This window comes from Cibotium barometz, chromosome 14 (assembly GCF_041138505.1).
Source record: "Cibotium barometz isolate CiBa-2024 chromosome 14, ASM4113850v1, whole genome shotgun sequence".
NCBI lineage: Eukaryota > Viridiplantae > Streptophyta > Polypodiopsida > Cyatheales > Cibotiaceae > Cibotium > Cibotium barometz.
Genome location: NC_141059.1, coordinates 1,425,646 through 1,451,571, shown reverse-complemented (window position 1 = coordinate 1,451,571; position 25,926 = coordinate 1,425,646). Strand labels below are relative to the sequence as shown.

Below are 25,926 nucleotides of genomic sequence, written 5' to 3'. Positions count from 1 at the left end.
ATCATGAGCAAGGCACTTGCACTGATCATAAGCTATTCTGATGAGTGCTGGTGAGCCCTTGTTGCTGTTGGAGGCATGAGAGGCCTATGGAGTCTGCATCTGAATGAGCCTGTGTGGGTTGTGGGGGCACACAGGCATGCTTTGACATTTGTCCGTGTGTTAGGCATGGACTTACTGTGATTGGGCGCTGGCCGGGCGCCGGCAGCAGCACTAGCTGCAGGAGAAGCGAGTGGTGCGGGCTCATGGTGAACTCTTCGGAATGATTTCCATTCTTCGTCTGCTTTCATGATGGCCTGTCTGCATGACTCGCAGCAGGAATGGCGTGAGGAGGAGGAGGAGGAGGAGGCCTTGTTCTGAGAGAAGTTGGCAGTACACATGCTTGTGCTAGCGGAGGTATAAGCTGATGGCTTTCTAGTTCCTGTGCAGAGCTCGAGTGTGTCTAACCTGGCGCTCTACGTGACCATATATGTAGAAACTGCGTGGCTCGTGGTTTGCCGACAAACCACGGCAAACCACGTTGCAGCGGCTGCTGTCGCTGGTTTTCAGCGGAGCCAGCGCACAGCTTTGAACAGCCCCAGGATTGATTATAAAAATATGAAACAGTGAATGTCAAAAACCAAGGCATGCAAAGTAAAAATAGTTCTGAATTGGTTGTTTTAAATAAATTAGTAAGGAATATTATACATTTTTATCGTGGGTGCATATTCACGCTTTTTATCATGGCATTAAATAATTAATGCCCATTATTTAATGTGTGACCTTAGGTTCCAAGCATCCCAACTTCCCGCCCCTTCATGACTGAGAGAGATTGATTGATTGAGAACGTGCACACATACCTCTCTTTGTCTTGCAAACCTCTGATGACATAAAGAGACAGATAGAGAATGTGCACACTTCACCGCTGTAGGTAGGACTGGAGAGAGATGTGCGAAAAAGAGAGAGGGAGATTGTGCTCTCCTCCTCCTCGACCTATGAGAGAGAGAGAGAGAGAGAGAGATTGTGCTGCACAATAATGGCTGGCCCTCTTTAGACCTGCTCTCCTAATCGAAATTATGCTCTCCTAATCGAAATTACCTCAGCTTGTTGAATTTCATCGACTCATGCACGAAGACACGTACATGTTCAAACAACTTCTGGATTCATCGATGCTATGAAAAGAAACTTCATTAAAAAAAAGTTACCAGCTTAGGCATGGCTTGCGTTTTTCAGCATATTCCCATCTATTTAATTCAAGCGGAGCATATTCCCATCTATTTAATTCAAGCGGAGAAAAAAATCGTCGTGGGTGCATATTGTGAATCTCCAAAGTCATATTTTGTCTATTTTTCTAATGAAATATGCATGTTATGTGTTGCTTCATTATACTGCATGCAAAAAATTTCTCTCTCAGAGCACAAAGCGCTCTCTCTTTGTGTCTCTCCCTATGAGCATCTCTCTACTCTCTTAGTGCGAATCTCTCTCTCTCTCTCTCTCTCAACACACGTCTCTCTCTCTCTCTCTCTCTCTCTCTCTCAACACACGTGTCTCTCTCTCTCTCTTCCCCTATGTCGGTTGCATGACCAGGCCTCTGTGACATGACTAGTAGAAGGGGTCTCTCTCTCTCCGGTTAGGTTACAATTTTGTCTATGTATTTTATCTCCTCGTCTCCTTGCAAGGCAAGACAAAAACCAAGGGGCAGGAAGGAAGGGTGGAGGAGGGCGTGAGAGGCGGTGGGGGACGAGGGGGATGGTGAGGGAGTCGTGGAGAGGGTTAGAGACGTGGCTTAGGTTTAACCTTAGCTGACCTTTACGCATTAGTTAAGCCATTAATCAATTCCCAAGATTGTTTAAGGTGAAATAGGATATCAAGATAGTTTAATGCATTAAAATAAGCCATCAAGATACTTTAATGCATTGATAAGACATCATGCATTAAATGCTTCCACATTGAAAATTTGGTAAACATTTATTCAATCTGTTATTAAATCTCACTAGTTTCACATTTGGCCACCAATGCTTCGTTCGAAAAATAAAGAACCCCTAAAATTTTAAGCTTTTTTCATCAGTCGAGAGCAATTTTGATAAAACAAAGTTGTAAAACACCAATTTTGGCAATGTTTTTGGCACATAAAGTTAACAATACAACTTAGCATTTTAGAAAACACTATAGAGAGACATGATTTTATAAGTTTCGTTCAAAAACTACAATGGAGGCCAACATTAACTCTCCCTCTGTGCTCCGATCCACATTCACAAACTGGCACTTCACCTTGCAATACCTCCATTTAACCATGGAGTAATGTAATTAACATAATGTCACAAAACTAGTAAAGAGATAATCATCAAAATTATGGGGACAAGTAAGAGTATAGTACTAGCTTTGAACAACTTACGAGTATTGATCATTGTGAGCTAAGTTACAAGTCTATGGTTCCCATCCCAAACAAACTTCTTGCCTCAAAGATCTTTTCACTCGGGTGGAAGATTTTGCTCAAACTCCTCGCTTACCTCTCTCCACAATGCCCCCATTCGTTCAAATCATCTCCAGACACAATTTCTTAATCATGGCCAGGTTTCTTGAAGGAGACTACAAATGGAGGTCCCAACACACCATAGCCTGATTTCTCAAAGCTGTTTACAAATCCATCAGTCCCGGGTCCAACAGCCCTTATGGAAAAATTCTCCATTACCCTACGAAGAGGTATGCAAAGCGGATCGCTACATCTCTTTATGATGAAACTATCAACCACGTCCTCCAAAATCCTCTCTGGAACATCATTACCAAAGCTAGGCGGGTGGTTAGGTGGCCTTTCCACCATAGTGGCTATCTCAAAGATGACAGTCATGTTGTCACCTTGCCTGGTTTGAGATGGGACTATTGGATCCACCTCCTCCTCTGCTTGTTCCTCAATCTCAGGATCCACCTCCTCCTCTGATTGTTCCTCAATCTTGGGATCCACCTCCTTATTTTGAATTCTATCAATCTCTGAGGGAACCGGGTCTTTCTTTGATCTCTTCCTTCTTCCAACAACCTTGGAAGAAACCATAGACTACGGGCACCCTTTCTATGGCCAATATTGCCTGTGGCCAATATTGCCTGACCGAAAGGCATATGCAATCTCTACAAAAACATTGAATGGTGAAGAAGAAAAAGGATGACACACACACCCTCCACTTGCCAACTTGAAAAGCAAACTTACTTTTTGTTGTAGGAGGGGGTTTCTTCTTAGAAGGAGTTAGCTCCATTTATGGAAAGTACGCTTCCCTGCAAGCCAAATCAATACCATGATTAAATCATTTTTTACAACTTGTGTTACACAATAAAAAGCAAGCTGCACCTGCCAGCAGTTCAATGTGCATGCAAACCTCTTGAATGGACATCGCATAGCCCATTTCACACTGCCTACCCAAACACATAAAGCTTGTGTGTAATCAAATTTTGAGCCCATGATGCCATTGTGGGATCACCATCCTCCGAGAAAAACCCGCGAGCTACGAGCTGAGCTAAAATTGAGCCAGCATCATCGGACTGTTAATGATTCGAGTCAGAACTGAAACTGAGCTGGTAGTCCAGATCAAAACCCAGAATCCAAATCCAAAGTCATGAATCCGAATCCAAAGTCAGATGCCGAAACAAAATCGAGAGTCGGAATCCGAATCTGAATCGGAGGAGTGTAAACCAAAAACAGTCACAGGAAGATCCAGAAGGACCCAGATGTGTCTGGAAATCAGATCTAGAGAGATTATGGAATATTCAAACGTCTAGAATCCTTAGTCTGAAAGGATTAGATGTGTCTAGAATTTGGTTCTGGAAAGCTCTGGAAAGGACCCGGATGTGTTCGAAACTCCAACCCAAAAGGAACTAGATAGATCTGGATATGTGCGGAAGTCGGATCAGGAAAATTTGGAGTCCTGAATCTGGAATTTTGATCCAGATAGAACCGGATGTGTCCGGAGTTGTGATCCGGAAATCCGAAGTAGCTAGGGTGCGAAGGCAGGGTGGCTGGTTGGAGTTGAGTAGCAGAGCGAGATAATATCCGGAATAATCCGGATGAGCCTAGATCCAGATGAGCTAGGATAAGTCCAAAATTTGGAGTCCAGAGATTATCCAGATGGATCCGGATATGTTCAAAGTCTGGAATCAAGATTCGAGGAGTATTCAGATGAATTCAGAATCAAGATTCGCGGAGTATTCAGATGAATTCAGATAGGTTCGAAGTCCGCATAGTTTCCAAAATTCTGTAGTTTCTGATATCCAGTAGAATCCGCTTGATCGGTCCTTTATTCTCTCCAGATCTCCCTCGGCTCCAGATTTTGACTCCAGATCTTTGACGGTTCATGACTCTGGATTATCCCAACTCTGGATATTGATGCCGTATATTGACTCCAAATTCCGTCTCCTGATTCCGACTCGTGACTCCATCCTAACATGGAGCCATGTGGGGGAATGTTGCTTGCTAAGGACCCTAAGTTGGAAGGAGCTGGAAATGAGCCTGCTCTAGCACCACAGCCAAGTAATGCACCCGCTGCTCGGCTCTGGTGCACACACACACCATGTGTGTGCCATAGAGCGCCCGTCCTGACATGGAGCCCTGTGGGGGAATATGTTGCCTGTAAGGGCCCTGAGTTGGAAGAAGGAGCTCGAAATGAGCTTGCTCTAGCACCACAGCCAGCAGCGCGTGCACTGCTTTGGTTGTGGTGCACACACACACCATGTGTGTGCCATAGAACGCCCCTCGTGACATGGAGCCCTGTGGGGGAATGTTGCCTGCTAAGGGCCCTGAGTTGGAAGGAGGAGCTCAAAATGAGCCTACTCTAGCACCACTGCCAACAAGCAGCTACTTGGCTGTGGTGCACACACACACCATGTGTGTGCCATCCGGTGCTTTATGGCACACACATGGTGTGTGTGTGTGTGTGTGTGCACCACAGCCGAGAAGCGTGCCCGCTCTATGGGGAAGGGTCACCATTTCTCGATACGGGGGTCGGAATGGGAGCTCTGTCAACTCCAAATACTGACTCCGAATTCTATCTCCTAATTCCGACTCCAGAATCCATTGGATCCCATATTGCAAGTGCACCACATGACATACATATTGACTAAGGTGTTGCCGCCATGTAGATCAGGCCATAAGCACAAAAAAGTTGGCCTTGAGGGCCCCCTTTTTTTTAATTCTTATGGCCTCTCAGAGCAACCCAAATCCTTGGGATAAGCTTGGTATCTCTCATGCATCAAGTGGTAGACATACACCATGTGGGTGCCATAGAGCGCCCATCCTGACATGGAGCCCTCTGGGGGAATGTTTCCTGCTAAGGGCCCCGAGTTGGAAGGAGGAGCTCGAAATGAGCCTGCTCTAGCACCATAGCCGTGCAGCGCACATGCTGTGCTGTGGTGCACACACACACCATGTGTGTGCCATAGAGCGCTCATCCTGACATGGAGCCCTGTGCCTGTTAAGGGCCCTGAGCTAGAAGGAGGAGCTTGAAATGAGCTTGCTCTAGCACCACAGCCGCGCAGCGCGGCTGTGGTGCACACACGCACACCATGTGTGTGCCATAGAGCACCCGTCGTGACATGGAGCCTTGTGGGGGAGTGTTGCCTACTAAGGGCCCTGAGTTGGAAGGAGCTCGAAATGAGCCTTCTCTAGCACCACTGCTATGCAGCGTGCCTGCTCTATGGTAGGGTCACCATTTCTCGATAGGGTAGCTAGAATGGGAGCTATGTCAACCTAATGGTCCTGACATGGAGCCCTGTGGGGGAAGGAGCTCGAAATGAGCCTGATGTAGCATCACAGCCAAGTAGCGCACGCGCTGCTTGGTTGTGGTGCACACACACGCACACAGCATGTGTGTGCCATAGAGTGGGCCGAGAATCCTCCTCGTCGCGATGAAGTAGACAAACCCTCCTCGCCAAGAACCCTCCTTGTCGGGATGAAGTAGACACACCAACCTTGCATACACACACGCGCAGTAGACAAGAAGGAACGGAGCATTCGAATGGAGATGATGGCTATATATTTCAAATATTTTTCCTTACGAGATTTAATTGTGTTTTAATGAAAGAATATTGTACATGGTCCATAGGGGCATTCGAATTACTTGTTTTTATTTAAGAAGAGACCTCAAGAGATTCTATCAATCCCATTCTCAAATCCCTTGTTTCTCTGATGGATGAAGCTACTATTTCTTGGTCTGTAGGCAAGAGCACTCTTACCCGTCTAGTTCAATTGAGGGATGGAAAACTATTAGTGAGTTGTTATTTCTTATAGAGTATGTTGCCACCTGCATACAGACTTGCTGCCATGCATGCTATTGTGCTGCATGGCGTTGTCAAGACAGAGGTAGAGATGCCATCTCAATGGAATGTTGACAAACATCAGCATTTCATCTTTGTCTAGTGAGTACCACCTTGTGCATTGTGAAGAAGCCAGACAATGAAGATGAAAATGAAATCCAATGCATCAAGCGAAGAATGAGAGGGCAGCATGTTGTGGATAGTGAAGATGAAAATGAAATCCTATGGGTCGAGGGAAGAATGAGAGGGCAGGGTAGTGCTCGCACCAAAGTGATAGACTTAGATAGCACTCCAGGGAGGTTAATAAAAATTCTACAAGATGAAGGTGAGATTAAAAAAATAAACCACAATGCAGGACAGCCAATCCACAAGGTCGTTGACTTGGAGTTCGACGAAAACTATGAGGTTGATTTAGATGGTGATGATGAGGGGGATAACAACTTAGTCAAACATGTGATGCCATGGCTTCTACAAAATTCTAAAAGTAATCACATGAAGTCTCTTATAGCATAGTCAAGTGAACTAGTTGCAATCATAGAGCTACTTAGACAATATGATGGGAATATTTGCTTTGAGTTACCTTCAACATTTGGGCAAGGTTCAAGTATGGATGGGATGCACCAAAAATATGATGGTCATTTGTGGTCAAGGCCATGGTCAAGGCCAAGGAAACCAATATGTCAGTGCAATGCACCTGTGGCATGGAAACCTCACAGAGGCAGCTGTACATATGGTGGTGGGGTGGCAACATGCCACTTAGTGAAGAATGAGAAACTTTTGCAACTGTTGCAACGGAAGCATACTCAACCAGTTCAAGCCCAAGCCCATCCTCCTCTGGAGGAGCCCTCGTGACTTATTGTATGTCAATGTCCGGTCAAGACCCGGCACTTATGTGGTTCCGGACCACCTAGTCAACTCCAAAAGAGCGGCAACTAATGCAACTATGTTGAGTGCAATCAGCCAATGCTAGCACGTGGAGCTACTTGTCTTCCTAAGCTTGGGGAGTTAACCGTGACTGCAAGCAAATTAGCTCCTAGGTCTATCATGATTCTGGACAGGAGTTCATGTCCAGACAGGAATGCACTTAACACAGAACAAATGTAGAATAGACAAAGCTATGCTTAGCACAACGTAGATACAAGAAAGTAGCCAACCCATGTAACATTCTTTAGTATTAGCTTGAGCCATCCACAATACAATATCATGCCTTGGCAAAATCTCAGCTCATGAACTTCTCACTCAACTATCCCCCTTATTCCTTATGGTCTAATCCATACATATCCGAGTAATTCCCCCTTTGCTGCTTACATCCATCCGGGTACTACCCGTTTCCAAGAAACCATTAATAGTTTGTTGCAAAACAAGAAGGCTCAAACCATAATAGTTTGTTGTACACACAACTAGTCAGTCTGGGCGGTGGCCAAACCGGCTATTTGACCGCAAACACCTGGCGATCACGATGGACACTGCCTATGCCGCCACAGTGAAGCCCACACTTGTTGTTCTGAAAAATTTTGCATCCAGATTGCCTCTGAGTCCGGACCCTGCAGTTCAGATGCTTATGGCATGTTCCATCCACCTTCTTGTTCTTCTTCTGTTGCAATGCCCCCTGAAACGAACTTGATTGGGTGGTCCTGGGCATACCTTGGCTCATAGGCTCTTTTCCTGCTGCATGCCCCAATCGGGTCCTCTTGTCCGCCCGTCAGAATTGCACGTCTATGGGACACGCCTCCTGGTACTTTTCCTTGGCCCTTTTCATTGTGTCTATGGCAAGGCCTTCCACAAAGGCGTGGGGCTCTGTCTGCTCTGGGGTGATGGCATCATCTTCAAAAACTATATGTTTTGGCTCTCTTGGCCCTCTTCTCCCACCCCGACTCCATTTCCATACGTAGAGTGGTATGCCTAATGGTTCTGACTTTGGCATCCTCTTTTCTATGTCTGCTAGGTGACTCCATTGGTGAGGGGCACTAGCAGTGTTGCTCTATGAGTAAGCTTTTGCCTCCTCACCCGGATCCACGAGTCATAAGAGCCCATTGCTTCCCCACACGGCTCTGGATCCGAGGGAGGGACTTTTTCCTTGTCAAGCTGTTGGCTGCCTGGGAGCTTCTCTAGCCCTGTCTTACCGCCTTAGGCAACTGGCTCATGAATTTAGCAAAGTCGTCCCAATTCGGAAGGCCTCATGGCACCCGCTTGGTGTGCCGTCTGGACCAAATTCTGCATACACCTAAGGGCGGTCTCCTTCCAAACACTCAGGCTTTTCTGGCCCATTTCTTCTTGCACTCTTCTAAGTCGGTCCTCCATTGCTCCTTTTCTCTTTTGGCCTAGCTTGTGAAGTCCTGAAGCATTTTGTCCTTGGACTGTACTTCCTCTGCATGTGCCTTCTTCATAGCCTCCATATGATCTACTTTCTTTTTGAGGTCAGCATTAGCTGTCGTCAAAGCGACGTTCAGCTCATTTATGGTCATCTTACCACCTTTGCCTATGGTCACTCTTGCAAGTGTAGCTGCCTCCACTTCCTTTTTTAGGGCCTTACCATCTTGTTTCTACTATTCGTTGAATTCCTTGATAAGTTCCTCCAACTCTTCAATCTAGACTCTTCCAAGTGCAACCTCATTGTTCTCTTTCTTTGTGGCGGCCCACACATGCTTTTTTAATTCATTGTCGGGGATGAGATCCATTGTTGATCATGTCCAGAAAACGATCTCTTTCCCCTTCCCTTCTGATTGCACGACCGGTTGTTTCCTTCTCCCTTCAAGATAGTAAATCTCTTTTTCTAGACATCAATTTCTTGCCGCAACTACTCCTTTTCCTTGTGCAGTTCTTCTTCTCTGCTGGCGCCTCCTCTGTTGTTCGGCTTCTTTTCTCACTTGGCCTGTTGTTGCTGGTGCTTCCAAGGCCTCTATTGGCTCTAGGCCTGTTGTCAGGGCCAGATTCGGATTTTCGGACCCCCCATCTAGATTTCCACCTCTTGACTGGTGGGGAGCCAACTGTTTGCAAAAAGGTGTGGGGGCTTGTATAACCGCTATTAGCTTTTCCAGATACACTCCCCACACCTCCTTGAGGTCATCCTGTCACGTGCATCCCGCACTTGGATGCCACGTAGACATTTCTGTACAGAAGGTGCAGGACCTGGGATGGTGAACTGGTCCCATGTGAGCCCAGTCCGGGACGAGTCAGCCAGGGATCCATCTCAGTCGTCCGAGGTAAGGTGTGCATTGTCCTGCACATGAGTCCAAGGTCAAGTGTGCACTGTCCTGCACATGAAGCAGTGCCAGTCCGCGCTGTGAGTCTCCCTCTGGAATGATGTCAGATGTTCTGTGTATCTGGTTTGCAACTGGATGCCAGATATCTGTAGGCATGTAGGTTTGCATGTAGAGATGGGGCCAGCCCATAGGGCTACCCCAGTGCGAAGAATTGCACTTGCACTCTTAGTATGGGCATGGGGGAAGTGTAGAACCACCCCCAAGGGGCCAGGAGGGCCCAAGCTTTGCCCACCAGCCAAGGCATGGGCTGGAAGGGCTGTCGGCCAGCCCTAGGGCTGCTGGACAGGCAGCCGACAGGGTTTGAAACCCTACCCAGCAGGTCAGGCCAGGTGTAGGGGCAGTCCCACACCTCTGCGCAGCATGCCCAGCAGCCAGGAGCTGTCCCAGAAAGCATGCGCAGGCTGGACAGCATTTAATTAAGTGTGAAAGCATTTTATTGAATGGAACCTAGTCGTGGGGCTTTTATTAGCTGGCCGACTGGATGCAAGAGGGAGTATAAATACTCCAGCCTAGAATCCATGAATCCATCTCATAATTCACCAAGTGCATCAAGCATACAAGGGCCAGGACAGCCAAGAACTTGCTAAAGCAAAGGGGTGAAGGACTGAAGGTCAAGGGCAGGTTTTCCAGCCAAGAAAAGGTCAAGTACTTTGTATTTGTTTTCAGATTTACATCATTCTAATAAAGCAAATACACCATCCGTGGTGGGGGCCCTACAGAGGGTAATTGGGACCCAATACTGTGTCCTCTCCATCTCCCCCTTCTCTCTCTATTTTCTGCACATCGTCTTTCAGTTTGTGCGTTAATTCCGTCGCGAAAAGAGTGCTGATTTCTGAGTTTTGAAGTACCGATCCTTCTCCGAAGCTTCCCCATATTACAGTGGTATCAGAGCTCACTTCAAGGACAAAGATTCAGCAAAGAAAACCAGAAAATTTTTTCGCTCATGTGATTGGTTTTTAGACGCCGGTGGACTACCCCTTTCGGAGTGACTCCTGTCCCTCGAAGGACGGTTGGTTTTTAGCCTCCGGAAGCCTCCGGAAGTCTCCCACACAGATAGTGGATGGTCAGATTGCGTTCCGGAAAGGAATTGCATTTTCCCGCTATGGCGAACTTTGGCGACGAGAGAGAACCAGAACCATGGGACCAGAGTGCACCAGGCAGCCCAACGAGGGCATCCGGCTTGAGTGTCACAGACATGTTCCAGCAGATGATGCGAGCAATCGCCGACCAGACAACCAAGTTAGATGAGCAGAAGGCGCGGATTTTGGCTCTGGAGGAGCGTTCTCGCTCTCCAGCGTCGCGTTTTCCATCTCCTCCTCCCTCTCCTTCCGTATCCTAGATACCAGATCCTCGTCACAGGGACCCTCTCGCGGGGTCACAGCCGCAGCCAAGCTCCTTGCTTGAGATGCAAATGCGTGCACTGGAGATTCGACAACGAGAAGACGACGCCATGCAACGAGTGGAACACGAGCGTTACCTCAGAGCTTTGGACGCCAGATTGACACCGGCGGCGCCCTCGAATCATTTTCCCGAGAAAATGAATTTCAGTAAGTATAATGGTAAACTCGATCCCACTACTCTTTATTCATGGTTACATCAATTTGAAGCTTACTTTGCCGCAGTTAGGAAAACAGATATTGACAAAGTGATCTTAGCTAGTTGGTACTTGGAAGGTGAGGCCATCCCTTGGTGGACTCAGTGGGCTCATGCCCACACCAGAGCAGGTATGGCAGCTTATGTGTGGGACGAGTTCGTCCGCGACCTTAAGCAGCGGTTTCTACCGCCCCACTACCTTGAGCAACTCGAAGACGAGTTCAGGGGAGCGCGTCAGAACGCGCAACCAGTCCTTCAGTTTGCCAATAAAATTTCGGCCTTGTGTCTGCAATTAGGCTTATCTGATACGGACAAGAAAGGGCAGTTTTTGTATGGCCTGGACACGCAAATCCAATGGGAGGTGTGTATGTTTAGGCCAGCCACCTTTGAGGACACACTCTCGCTTGGGCAGAGTGCAGAAATGAAACACAATGGTGGCAAGCCCAAGACTTCCCAACCGGCTTCTCCCAAGGCTAACGCCTCGGGGGACAAAAGCCAGAACCAGACGGGGTCTTCCCCCAGGACAGAGCCCGGGAGCCTCTGGCTCCAAGAACTCGAACAATGCGTCTAAGCTTACTCCAGACCAGAAAGGGGAGGCAGGCAAGACAGGTGGCAAGTTGAGTGCTGAGGAGCTTTCTCAGTACAGGAAGGAGGGTAGATGTTACTTTTGTCACACAAAAGGACATACTTCTCGGGATTGTCCGAAGAAGCCTCCAAAGGCCGCCGCCGCCTCCACAGCTTCCGTGGTGAGCACAGCTTCCGTGGTGAGCACAGCTCCCACACAGACCCCAGTGGCTACCCCTAGTTCTTCAACCCCCGGTGCTTCAGTTGGAGCAATTATTAGCCGGGAGCTCGAAGATAAGCAGAAGGGCGCCCATGACCAGGAGTATGAGCGCAACGAATTGCTCAAGTCCTTTGGCTACATAGGTGGCCAGAGAGTCGTTGTCTTGTTTGACAGCGGCAGCACGGAGGATGTGGTCACGGAAGAGGCCGCTAGGCGTGCCCGTTTCGAGCTGACTCCGGTGGACAAACAGGTTGAGGGTTTTAGCACAGGTATGACAACGAGCGTCAAGTATGCTCTAGGTGCCAAATTAGTGATTCAGGGCATAGAGTTTGTGCGTGACTTTATGGTTGCCCCTCTTGTAGGAGCAGACATAATTTTGGGTATCCAGTGGTTTCACAAGTTTCTTCCTGATGTCAAGTGGGACAAGCACACGTTCCAGATTGATCGGAATGTGTCAAACACCCCGGTGACCATTAAGTGTGAGCCAGGTATTCCAAACTTTCCGCTCATAAGCCACTTGCAGGCTAAGTGAGCAGTCAGGAAAGGCGCACAGTGTGCGATGATTTACATCCAGCCAGCCCAGACGGTGGCCAGTGCTTCCGAGAAGTACTCGGTTCTCCATGAAAAGTTCCAGAAGATTTTTCTTCGGGACAGTCTCCCTCCCCAGCTCCCCCCGGCCAGACCGGAGGATCACAAGATTGACCTCCTCCCAGGCTCGGAACCCCCGAGCAAGTTCCCGTATCGCCTTTCTAAGGCAATGGAATCGGAGTTGGACCGCCAACTCCAAGAATTGTTGCAAGCTGGCTTCATCCGCCCCAGCGTGTCGCCATTTGCAGCACCGATCTTGTTTGTCAAGAAGAAAGATGGGTCTTCTCGGTTGTGTGTCGATTATCGTGCACTCAACAAGCTGACTATCAAGAGCACATTCCCGATGCCTCGAATTGACTATATTCTCGAGAGGCTGAATGGAGCTAAGGTGTTCTCTAAATTGGATTTAAAGAGTGGGTACCACCAGGTACGGATTGTAGAGGGAGACATCCCCAAGACAGCCTTCCGTACAGAACGGACCCACTATGAATTTGTGGTCATGCCATTTGGTTTGACGAACGCCCCAGCTACATTTAATCACATGATGATGCGTATTTTCCGGGAGTTGATTGGAGTGTGTGTGTTCATATTTCTGGACGACATACTCATATTTTCAGCTACAGTTAAGCAGCATGACATTGATGTGGAGAAAGTCCTTAAGTTGCTGGAAAGCAACGAGCTCTATGTCAATGAAAAGAAGTCAAAATTTTATCTGTTCCAGGTACATTACTTGGGATATATAATCAGTGCCGAAGGCATTCGACTTGATCCGGCTAAAGTGGCCGAGATTGTTAACTGGGAAGTACCTCAGACTGCTTATGACATTAGATCATTTGTGGGTATATGCCAGGCATATTCCACCCACATTGACAAGTTTTCTGATCTCTCGGCAGACCTCACCGATCTGCTAAAGGGAGTGAAAACAAGGAGGCAAAAGATTCGAATGACTCCACGAGCGTTGGAGGCATTCCAGAACCTCAAGGTGGCTTTATCAGAAGCGCCTTGTTTAGCCCTTGCCTCGTGGGACGAACCATTTCAAGTGATCACCGATGCGAGTAACATCGCAATTGGAGGTGTATTGCAACAGAATGGTCATCCAGTAGCTTACATGTCTCGTAAGTTACTGCCCGCCGAAAAGAACTACTCAGTCTATGATCGTGAACTCCTAGCAGTTATTCAGGCCTTGAAACATTGGAAACATTTCCTGTATGGCCGTGACTTCGAGGTTCGCACTGACCATCAGGCATTGCGTTGGATTCAGACGATGCCAAGTGCACAGTGGAGTGATCGACAACACCGCTGGAGTCAGATATTCCAGCAGTTCGGTGGCATGATTGAGTACCTTCCAGGAAAGGCCAATCCAGTGGCCGATGCTTTGAGCAGGAAGGGACAAGTATCTGCGATTCAGACCACTAGACTTGACCTTGTTGGTACAGGACTAGAAGACATGAAGCACACGTACGCGGATTCCGAGGAATTCGGTACACAGTGGGAACAGGCATTGGATGCCACAGGACCATGCCATTTTCTGATACGCGATGGTTGGCTTTTCTACAAAGGCCGACTGTGTGTCATGAAATCATTCCGGGCAGCTCTTCTCCATGATGCCCATGACGCCATTACAGGTGGTCATAGGGGCATGAATTCGACTCAGGAGAAATTAGAACGGCAATACTATTGGCCAAAGATGAGGCGTGATGTGTTTACATATGTACAACGATGTGACATTTGTCAAAAGGTGAAAGCTCCTCGTGGAAAGAAGATAGGGTTGTTACAGCCTTTGCCAATTCCTATGTTGTTTCGCCTGGAGTCTCAATGCAGGTTGAGCCCACGAGCAGTAACTTTAGCTTTCCAACCTTGGCTCAAATTTCCATTAAGGAATCCACAATGCCTATCCCAATGATGAGCATGACGGAAAGCGCACCTGTTACCACTGTAGTTAGTACGACACCGCTACCTAGTGGAACAGTACCTACAACGGTGCGTGCCAGTGCCTATCGACCCTATGTACCTATCGCTACTCATGCTCATGTAGCTCCTACGCCTCTTAGTATGCCAATGGCGTATGCTCCACGACTGCCTTATCACAACCCTTATCCAAGAGGACATTTCGATGGACTTTGTCACAAATCTGCCTCCCAGTCCGAGTAAGCGTAATACACAGTGTTTAACTATTGTTGATAGGTTCAGCAAATTTGTTATGCTTATTCCTTGCAGGGCCAATGTGACCGCCGAGGATGTTGCCCAGCTATTCATTCGGCATTGGTACCCGATTGGCGGGATTCCTAGGACCATAGTGTCAGACCGAGATGCCAAGTTTACCAGTCATTTTTGGAGGGCATTGTTTGATAATTTTGGTACTAAGTTGAATTTTTCCAGTGCATTCCACCCACAGACAGATGGCCAGACAGAGATATACAACCAGTTGGCCTTTGATGTGCTGAAGTGTTATGTCCACGATCAGCAAGGTAAGTGGGAATCGTTTTTGCCTTTAGTTCAAGCTGTTTTGAATGACTCGTTTTCTTCAGCTATTGGCAGGACTCCATATGAGGCAGCGTTTGGAAGGCCTTTCCAGTTGTTGTTAACCAGGACTTCGTCTTCAGTATCGGAGGCGAACAGAGTGACGGAGTCTTACAGGCCAATAAAGACCGAAGGGACATGAAGTTTTCGGAAGGGGATTGGGTGTATCTTCGGATTACGAAGCAAAGATTGAAGCAGGTGGACAAGCGATGCCCAAAGTTGTCTTTCAGGAGCTTCGGACCATTTCCCATCCGGAAAAAGATTAATGAGGTGTCTATGCAGTTAAAGCTACCTCCGAGTTAGAGGAAAATTGGAGATTTTTTTCGCTCGCTGAAGCTACGTCCCATCTCCTGCCTGCGCGACCTGCACACCAGCTCCCCCCCCCCCCCCCCCGCCATTGCGCTTGTTCTTGCCCCCCCCCGCCTGCTGTTGTTCCTGCGCCGCCTTCCCTCGTTGCTCTACCCGCCCCCTTCGCCTGCTTGCTGCTGCGCCCCCCCTCCCTCGCTGCTGCGCTCCCTCCTTGCCCCCTCGCCCCCTCCCTCCTCGCCTCCTCGCCTTCTCGCCCCATCCCCCTCTTCGCCCATCTCTCCTCTGCATCGCCCCCTTCCGCCAGTATTTTCCTCCCCGCCCCTCTTTCGCCGCCGCCGCCCCCCCCCCCCCCCCCCCCCCCCCCCCCCCCAGCTTTTCCTTCGCCGTTTCTACCCCCCCCCCCCCCCCTTTTTCGTGCTGACCTCCGCCCCCCTGGGGGTTTTGTTTCTTTTTTCCTCTGGTCTTCCGCCTTTCTGTGTGCAGCCCGTTTCTTGCAGGATTTCCGCTTTCGCCTCGCCTACGCCTGAGCTTCAGACTCTGATGGAGACTCCTCCCGCCTCGCCTCAGAGGGACTCATCAGCAGCCCCCTCGCCCGCCCCCGAGGACACCCCCATCAGGCTTTCTCTTTCGCCGGAAGAGGAAGCGAGCCTCACCGCAGAGGTGGAACGCCTTCAGGCCCATTCCACCATCTGCCGTATAGTCGGCACTCGCCCCTGCAGAGGGGAGATCCGGGATCTTCTCCAGGCCCGCCTGCTTGCAGATGTGGGCAAGATCCTGGACGTACAGCTTCTGGGCCGGGGACATTATCAGATCGAGTTTGAGACCGCCCAGAGTGTGGCCAAGGTCCTTGCCATGAGTCCCCTTGACATCAGGGGTGCTCGGGCTTTCTTCAGACCTTGGTAGCATGGCTTTGATCCAGCAGCAGCTGAGCAGGGAGAGCGCCTTTTTCATGTTACAGTTTGCTTCCCTGGACTCCGCCGGGAGTATCTTCCGCTTCTCTCTCGGCTAGGAGCATTGGTGGGCTCGGTACTCGAGACTGGCCCCACAGCAGCTTCAGTGGTGGCCAGAGCAGCTGGGCTACCCTCCGTCAGAGTTTTGGTGTCTGACATCTCCTCCCTTCCTAAGGTCATTCAGCTACCAAGGATAGGGGGGGGATGGATTGATCAGAGAGTGGAGTTCTCGGGGCTCCCGAACCAGTGCTTCATATGCAGGCAGGTCGGCCATCTGGCCAAGGCCTGCCCTCGCAGGAGACCTCGACCTTCACCACAGCAGCAGGCCCCTGATGGCCCGCCCACAGATGCGGCACGGCAGGCTGCCTCCGGGACACCTGCTCAAGCCACAGAGACCTCGGAGTGGCAGCCTGGACAGGGGCGCCGCCGAGGGAGACAGTCACAGCAGCACGCACAGAGACCGCTGCAGCAGCAGCCACAGGCTCAGCCTCACTGGGTTCCCGTGAGGAACAACTTTGCTCCTCTCCAGGAGGAGCCCCCTGCAGCGACTGAGGACCAGGAGATGCCAGCACCCCCTCCTTCACCCCCCCCACCCCCACCCTCATCCCCTCCCATTGCCTCGCTTCCACCTTCGCCTCTGCCCGCCCCCGCTCCGGTCTCGGCAGCGGCTCCCTCTCCGCCCCCCTCGCCCCCCCCTCCTCCCCCCCCACCCGTCTCGCCTTCCCGAGAGACCCTGGCAGTCCCCATGGTTCGGTGATGCCTGGTAGATGGGATACCTTTTGGTCTGCAGGGTTTGGTCCTTTGGGTGGACAGGGAGGAGTTTGCATGGTCATTGCAGACGTATGGCGGCAGGCCATTGTGGATCGAGGGATCATTGTGCCTGGTAGAGCACAGTATGTCATTCTGAGGGTGCATGATGAGCTATTGGGCGTGCTCAACGTCTATGCGCCTAATCATGCTAGTGCCAGAGCAGAGTTCTGGACCCAGGTTACGGATGCATTGCCAGAGGCCGCACATTGGTGTGTCGGGGGAGACTTCAATATGCTTGAGGACCCGGCCGATAGGGTGGGAGGCAGTCATGTTACAGTGCACGGCACGGAGCTTGCAGCTTGGGATCGGTTTTGCATGACACTGAGGATCACTGATGCATGGCAGCATGGGACTTTCTCCCGTTCTCAGGACAGTCTTAGTTTCTCTCGGTCGGATCGTCGACAGGGAGGGACTAATTTATCACGGATTGATCGCTTTTATGTGGGCGACTGGTTAGGGGAGCGAGGGGGCTCCGTCGGCATTCTCGCTGGCACCTCATTTTCAGATCATGCGCCAGTTATCCTGACATGGGAGGAGAGGACACGGGAGCCCAGCTTGCAGTTGAGGATCCCAGAGAGGGTACTTACAGACCCCAGTCTCGCTGAGGACATTGAGAGGATCTGGCATGATAGTCAGTGCTCTGACCAGGATGCAGCAGGCGAGTGTGCCCAGGGACTCATCGAGCTTAGCTCTTTTCTGCACGCTGCAGCTTTGACACGGCTGGGAGAGATTCGCGAGAGGGAGCATCGGCTCAGACGTAGCCTTGCCTCGTTACAGCGCCTCCAGGAGCAACAGCCGACATGTGAGTGGTTGGCATCCCAGCTGAGCCAGGCACGCCAGGAGGTTAGAGAGGCAGAGGAGCAGAGACATGAGTTTTACTATCGTCGTCAGGCCTCTCAGTGGACGCAGCTTGGAGATAGAGTGACTGGTGAGTTTTTTGAGATCACTGGACCCCGCCATGCTCAGGCAGGAGTCCGTCAGCTTGGTAGACCGGATGGTTCGGTAGCTACTGAGCCCGGGGAGATCAGAGCCATAGCCACTGCATTTTATAGAGACCTGCTTTCAGCGGAGCCAGCCACTGAGGACAGAGATGCTTGCAGACAGACTGTGTGGGCCCATGTGCAGAGGAGGGTCACAGATCGTATGCGTTCGGTTCTTGGTGCGCCTCTTTCAGAGATTGAGCTTGCCGAGGCCTTGAGGGTCCTGCCGCGACATAGTTGCCCAGGGGAGGACAGACTGACGCCGGCCTTTTTTATGCGCTATTGGGACCTTTTGGGGCCAGGCCTCCGCAAGGGCTTTCAGCATGTTTTGGACACTGGGGTGATGCCGCAGAGCTTTTCAGAGGGCTTGATCTATCTTATCCCCAAGGGGGAGGGAGTATCAGATGATATTCGGCATTGGAGGCCTATTACGATCCTCAATACAGTCTACAAGGTCTTAGCAAAGGCCTTGAGTTTGAGGATCCAGCCCTTCCTGGGGGAGTTGATTCATGCTACTCAGACAGGATTTGTCAAGGAGCGCAGTATCCTTGACAACATCTTTACTTTCTGGGAGGCGACGGCCCGAGCTAGGTTTCTTGGCGAGGACTTGGTCGTGATGCTTCTCGATTTTGAGAAGGCATACGATAGAGTTGATTGGGGATTCTTAGAGGGCACTATGCTGCGCCTGGGCTTTGAGCCAGGACGGATCAGAGGGGTGGCACCTTTGTATTCCACAGCTCGCAGCCAGGTGCTGATTGCAGGAGGTCGGGGGCCGAGTTTTGAGCTGACCAGATCAGTCCGTCAGGGGTGTCCTCTCGCCCCTTTCCTTTTTCTCTTCTTTGCGGAGGCTATGAGCATGTATTTGATGGCAGAGGAGGTTGGTTTGAGAGGACTTCAGCTCCCAGTCCGAGGGGAGGACTTGCTTGATGCTGAGTTTGCAGACGACACAGGCTTATTTTTGCATGGCCAAGAGGCCAATCTTCTTCGGGCAGAGCAGTCGCTCCAGGTTTTTAGTGCAGCTTCGGGAGCATTGATCAATTGGCGCAAGACAGTGGCCTTTTGGATCAGTAGTGCTCCCACTCCGGCATGGAGCCCGGACCCCGGTTTTAGATGGATTCCTCCAGGCACAGCAGTGCGGTATTTGGGATGCCAGATTGGCCTAGATTTGTCACCTGAGCAGCAGATTGCCCCGCTTCTTCTGAGCATTCGGAAGAAGCTTTTGTATTGGAGTACAGCTCGACTATCCTTGGCTGGGAGGGTGGTGGTGGCAAATCAGGTGCTGTTAGCGACCATGTGGTACATTACGTCTTGCTGGATCTTCTTGAGCTCTTGCATCAGCCAGGTACAGAGGTTGATCAGGAACTTTCTGTGGTCTGGGCGGGACGGTCAGCCAGCTCGGGCAAAGGTTGCATGGGCAGTTATTACACTTCCGCTGGCTCAGGGAGGTTTGGGCATTATAGATCCAGTCGATCAGAGCAAAGCCTTATTGGGGAAGCTTATTGTTCGGGGGTTGCTTCCAGGCGGTGAGCCTTGGAAAGAGCTCCTCTTGCAGCGGCTGCAGGCTCGGGCGCCCCCAGCAGGGGGCACTTGGGCACCAGAGATTCGCTGGATCTTCATAGAGATGAGGAGGACAGGCCTCAGTAGAGGATGGGAGGATAGATTTGCTTTGAGTATCCTGAGAGCTTGGGAGCTGCTGAGACCGGGGCGCTCTCAGCGACCTCCTCCTTGTGTTGAGGAGCGGGCCAGACAGCCACTCATCTGGAGCCCAGCGGTTCGCACAGAGCAGGGGCATATGCTGGGTTCTCGGCCTCGTTTAGCCTGGGGGCCTTTAGCGGCAGGCCCAGCTCGTAGTTTTGGAGACTGGCAGGCCTTCTGCAGTCTCCCAGAGGAGATCCAGGTGGAGAGGCTGAGTCACTTCAGAGGGGGGTTGATTATGAGAGATGATATTCAGGAGGCACTCACAGAGGAGTGGTTCACGCCTCTCGAGCCAGTGACCCCACGGTGGATGGGAGCCTTTACTCAGTTGGAGATCCTGATTGCTGTCAGAGCTTGCACTGAGGATGGCAGTTGCCTCTACTTTGAGATTCAGGATGAGGGCAGACTCCAGCGAGTGGAGGAGGAGTCGCCTTTGGTTGCAGAGTGCACCTTTCAGAGGATTCGGGTAGTGGCCGCCGCTTCTCGGAAGTGGCATATAGACCCCGATCCTGCTGATGTGCTCCCGGATTGGCGCATATGGGCATATGCAGCGCGCCCCTTGGCCCGGCTACAGTGGGACCCCGGGGAGTATGAGTGGCACGATCCTTATGCATCCCTTGAGGCCACAGAGATTACCTTTTTCCAGTATACTGTTCGGCTGGGGCGGCATATTTTGACGGCGAGGAGGACGGTCTCTCCAGCGGCAGCGGGGCATTGGCGGCTACAGGGACTCTCACAGGAGTTCCTGGAGGATTTTTGGGCTCGGCTCTGAGCTAGTCGACAGGCCCGCAGGATCTCGACTTTTCAGTGGCTGGTCGCCCACAGGGGCTTAGCAGTTGGCACTTGGCTTGTTTTCAGCGGTCTTCCGGCGGCCTGCGTCCGATGCGGCCACCCTATGGAGACACAGAGACACTGCCTTTGGGATTGCCCTCAGGCGCAGCAAATTTGGCTGCGGATGCTGCGTATTCTGGCTCCCCTCTCTCCAGAGGGTATGTTTACGTGGGGTGCCGCTGCTTGGTCGACTTCGTCAGGGCCTGCTATGGGCTATGAGATGGAGCAGGGCAGTCAGGCCATCAAATTTATTAGGGGCCAGCCTCGCCTGGTTCCGGCACCGGATTTCTCGTCCGCCAGCTAGACACAGGAGCGGGATTTACGATGGGAGCTCCTCAGCAGCCTCACCATTTGGTTCACCTGGAGGGCCCAGTGCTTTACGGCCTTTGAGGGGAGATTGGAGCCACCAGCAGAGACTGTACGTGGGATTTGGCAGGAGTTGATCCACACCCTGCGAGGACAGTACGACCGCATCCGGGGAGACTCAGATGAGGCGATCTTGCGGCGCCAGGCCTTTCACATCACTTGGCGTTGTGGCCCCTTCTACACCTTACACACGGGATCCCCCCGTTGGCACTACAGGCCACCTGTTTGGCTCTTCCCCCCCCCCCCCCCCCCCTATTGTATGATCTAGCCTCTCAGTCCTTTATACTGATGCTTGTATTTTGCAGCACCTAGGGAGAGTCTCCCGGGCTGCCATGCTGTATTCACTGCTCTGTTTCTCTTATGAGCAGGAGAGATTTTTTGTAGTCCTACGGGCGTTTTTTCTATAACTAATGAAAGGATCTTTTCTCGGAAAAAAAAAAGCTACCTCCGAGTTGGACTATGCACGATGTATTTCATGTCAGTTGGTTAAAGCCATATGCAGGTCCACCCCCTTCAGAGGTCAAAGACGAAGCGGAACCAGACATTATTGATGAAGCAGAAGTAATGGTTCCAGAACAGATCCTTCTGCACCGTTTCAAGCATGGCTCAGGCCGAAGACTACGACAGTTCCTCACGAAGTTTCAGGACCGAGGAACTCATGAAGCGGTATGGCTCGACAAAGAATTTTACGAAGACTATCCGGCATTATTGACGGATTATTTGGAGGCCATGCAGCTTCCGTCAAGTTAAGCAGAAGGGGATGTCACGTGCATCCCGCACTTGGATGCCACGTAGACATTTCTGTACAGAAGGTGCAGGACCTGGGATGGTGAACTGGTCCCATGTGAGCCCAGTCCGGGACGAGTCAGCCAGGGATCCATCTCAATCGTCCGAGGTCAAGTGTGCATTGTCCTGCACATGAGTCCAAGGTCAGGTGTGCACTGTCCTGCACATGAAGCAGTGCCAGTCCGCGCTGTGAGTCTCCCTCTAGAATGATGTCAGATGTTCTGTGTATCTGGTTTGCAACTGGATGCCAGATATCAGTAGGCATGTAGGTTTGCATGTAGAGATGGGGCCAGCCCATAGGGCTACCCCAGTGCGAAGAATTGCACTTGCACTCTTAGTATGGGCATGGGGGAAGTGTAGAACCACCCCCAAGGGGCCAGGAGGGCCCAAGCTTTGCCCACCAGCCAAGGCATGGGCTGGAAGGGCTGTCGGCCAGCCCTAGGGCTGCTGGACAGGCAGCCGACAGGGTTTGAAACCCTACCCAGCAGGTCAGGCCAGGTGTAGGGGCAGTCCCACACCTCTGCGCAGCATGCCCAGCAGCAAGGAGCTGTCCCAGAAAGCATGCGCAGGCTGGACAGCATTTAATTAAGTGTGAAAGCATTTTATTGAATGGAACCTAGTCGTGGGGCTTTTATTAGCTGGCCGACTGGATGCAAGAGGGAGTATAAATACTCCAGCCTAGAATCCATGAATCCATCTCATAATTCACCAAGTGCATCAAGCATACAAGGGCCAGGACAGCCAAGAACTTGCTAAAGCAAAGGGGTGAAGGACTGAAGGTCAAGGGCAGGTTTTCCAGCCAAGAAAAGGTCAAGTACTTTGTATTTGTTTTCAGATTTACATCATTCTAATAAAGCAAATACACCATCCGTGGTGGGGGCCCTACAGAGGGTAATTGGGACCCAATACTGTGTCCTCTCCATCTCCCCCTTCTCTCTCTATTTTCTGCACATCGTCTTTCAGTTTGTGCGTTAATTCCGTCGCGAAAAGAGTGCTGATTTCTGAGTTTTGAAGTACCGATCCTTCTCCGAAGCTTCCGCATATTACACATCCATTGCATGACCTTCCCACTATTCCATTTTCTCCGCATCCAGCTCGTACACCTCTGGAAATTCTTCTGCATCCAAAGCTGCCAATCTGGCTTTTGTCTTCACGAGCTGCACTTTATCTATGTCAGCCCTGTCACGAGCTTCATCATCTCCTTCAGTCCATCATTCATGCAACGTTGAAGGTAATGAAGCGCTCCCTGCACCCACTCCATCTCAATGGTATCTGGAAAGCTTGCCTATGCCTCTAAGTTTGGGCAGACATGGGTGTGTAGTGAGACCTCGCTGTGAAGGTTACATATCCAACTGCACGCTAGCAGTGGAGGTAGCCTCATGATGTTGATGCTTCAGCCTTTGGGATAATACAGACTTGCCTATATTAGCCAAGTCCTCCTTCAGCTGCCTATATCGACCAAGTCCTCCTTCAGCTGCTATTGGTTGCTTGCCGCTTCTATTGCCTCGCTGGCCCCCTCCTTGGCAATCTTCCCCTTTTTTCTGCTAAACTTTCTCTCTCCAAATTCAAATGTTATCTTCTTCCCCAGTCCCAAAGAATACCGGGTCCTAAGGCTTTTTCCCCTATCCGGAAGTTTCCTGGTCCTGAGGTTTTCCTAGTGCATTCCCCTTGGGGCCTTCCTCCTTATCTTTTTTGGCTACTGCTTGTGCATTCCCCTTAAATAGAGCCATCAAATATGGGCCAATCTTCATTTTTGTGTTGGGCTGATGAGCTTCCCTATCTGTTTGTGACATGTTCTCTCTTGTTTCCCTCTTGCTTCTTCTCTCTCTTACTTGAGTGATTAGGCTACTCACGTGATTGTCTTCCACGGAGATCCCACACGACCTTTGCAAGAGAGGTTGCACCACCCGTTGGATAGAGCAACCACCTCGGTGTGACGAGTGCGGGAGGAGGGTGGTGATGAGCAGCTACGGTGGAGCTCTTGAGCATTGCTCGGCGGATCAGCAACTTCCCATGACACGTCAGGATGACCTTAACAATTATTTGGAATAACTTTTTTTTTTTCCTGATTGGCCTTTGGCCTAAGATCTTCCCAGAATTACTGATTTTCCACTGCCCGTGGACACCCTGTGCTTGCTTATAGGTGCTTAATTATCCACCAGTAGTAGGCGATGCCGCCAAGAAAGCACCAAGGGGGGTTTTGAACCCAGGACTTCCTGGTAGTAGACAAACATTAGCTATCACCTCATTGACAATTGTTTGGAACAACTTACCATTGAAAGCTCTGAATTTAAGGATTGAGCCGCCCCTGGCTACAAATCTGTCCTCAAAAGCTAGGCTAAAACCATGGGCCTGCATCTCTATGAAACTCCATCTAGTACTCTGCTACCAAGGACCCTCTAGACTCAAGTTCGGGCTGAAATCCGGGCCAAGAGGAAATCCTTCCAGGGCTCACCACACCGGGAAGAAGTCTTCTAATGATCAGCTTGCCCAAGAAGGCACAGCTCTGAATAGCGGGGTCAATGAGGCCTAGCTTCCCTCTACGACATGGCTGAATGATCACTGTCCATGCCATCTTGGCCCTAGCTGGCCTCCCTTCATACTGTCGTCCCATAAGAAGTTCCTGATCAACCATTGTACCTGGCCAATACATGCCCGAGAGAAGGCCCAGTACGAAGTGATGTACCACATGGTGGCAAGAACAACCTGGTTCGCCACCACCACTCTACGTGCTAGGGAGAGCCTCGCAGAACTCCAGAATACTCAAAAGAAGAGGGGCAAGCTACTGCTTAGGAGAGATGTCAATGCCAACGTGGCAACCAAGATAGCGAACTGGCCCCTCGGGATCCATTGGAGAGCCTCTCAACTGGGCACCAAGTCGGGGCAGGTGCTTGAGCCAGTGGCTCTAGTAAACAAAACTTCTAGATATATTATCTTGCTGCATAAAATGCATTAGCACAAAAAATACATGCATAAGACTATGTCTACCAAGATGATGAGTATTACCATATTTTTGGACTTCGGGATGTCCATCACAATTTCTTGGAGTGGTATAAGTAGCTTTGACAGCTGCAGTAAGTGGCTGGTGATTCAAAATATTTTGGTTGCAACTTGGCCTTCTGATTGTCTTCATAACATAAACCTGCAAATAGGGTGGTTTTGAGAGTTAGCAATGTGCAATGAAGAAGCAAGATTATGCAGTAATCTCCATTGCAAGGAGTCCTACAGTAAGAAAAAGCACTAAGAATGCACTTCATTGCTATAGCGACCATTGAAACCCCCAAAGGCAATAAGGACCTCTTCACCAATGCTGGTGGCAGACACCACACTGAGCCCCTAGAAAACCACCCAAAAACATTTGTGATTTTTTCTTCCACCAAAGAAAAAGACCATGTGCTTAAACAACTACATATTTTGCCTTTGAAAGATAGTGATATAGAATTCGACAAAAGATAAAAATGAAAAAATCAGATTCACCTATGTGCCCATAGACAACTGGCTCAAAATAAGATGCATGTGCATGCTCTCACGCATGTGTGTGTGTGTGTGTGTGTGTGTGTGTGTGTGTGTGTGAGAGAGAGAGAGAGAGAGAGAGAGAGAGAGTGCACTTGATCGAGCGCACACACACTTTCCTCTGTTTATTCTTTAGATGCACTTAAAAACATGCTACATAACATTAAGAATGTTCATCCTGTCTATCTTCCTTGGATGACCTCCTTTGTTTGTTCTTTAAATGCATTAAAGACATGCTACGTAACATGAAGACAAACTAAAAAATGTTCAGCCAGTAAATCAAGAGCAAATAAAGGTTTGAAATCAAAATGAGCTATACAAATCATAAAACTTACTTCACTTGCAATTGGTGTTCTTCCCTCTACTAAAGCAACTACAGACCACAATAGCGTCGACATGTTCAGAACCATGGTCTCCGAAATACCTATCTTAACAACTCAAAGCTATATACATGTGGAGCCTCTCTCTGAAACCGGGCTATGGACACATAACGCAGTAATTCTTTCAATTAAATACCTGGACTTTATGACACACACACAAACAGAATCCTCGCTCCCTCGCTCAACACCAGATTGGCCCCGAAGTCCGGCGCCCCTTGCGGTATTTATTTCTTGATTAAGAGATTGAAAATAGAAAGCGGGAGTGCAATTGGGCACTCTACCTGT

The 25,926-nt window shown here is 50.1% G+C and overlaps 1 protein-coding gene across 1 annotated transcript; it reads right to left on the bottom strand.

The window, feature by feature from the left end:
* Window positions 1-2,227: 2,227 nt before the first annotated feature.
* LOC147631539 (uncharacterized) lies at window positions 2,228-24,890 on the bottom strand. The gene is made up of 2 exons (XM_086808052.1): window positions 24,755-24,890; window positions 2,228-3,243 (listed from the first exon to the last, which is right to left on the bottom strand). Exon 2 carries the CDS (start codon window positions 3,023-3,025, stop codon window positions 2,537-2,539), a length of 489 nt encoding a protein of 162 aa, XP_086664178.1. The 5' UTR covers window positions 3,026-3,243; window positions 24,755-24,890; the 3' UTR covers window positions 2,228-2,536.
* Window positions 24,891-25,926: the final 1,036 nt, after the last annotated feature.

Coding starts and splice junctions, on each gene's coding strand:
- LOC147631539 (XM_086808052.1), bottom strand. CDS start 3,025: ATGGTTTCTTCCAAGGTTGTTGGAAGAAGGAAGAGATCAAAGAAAGAC.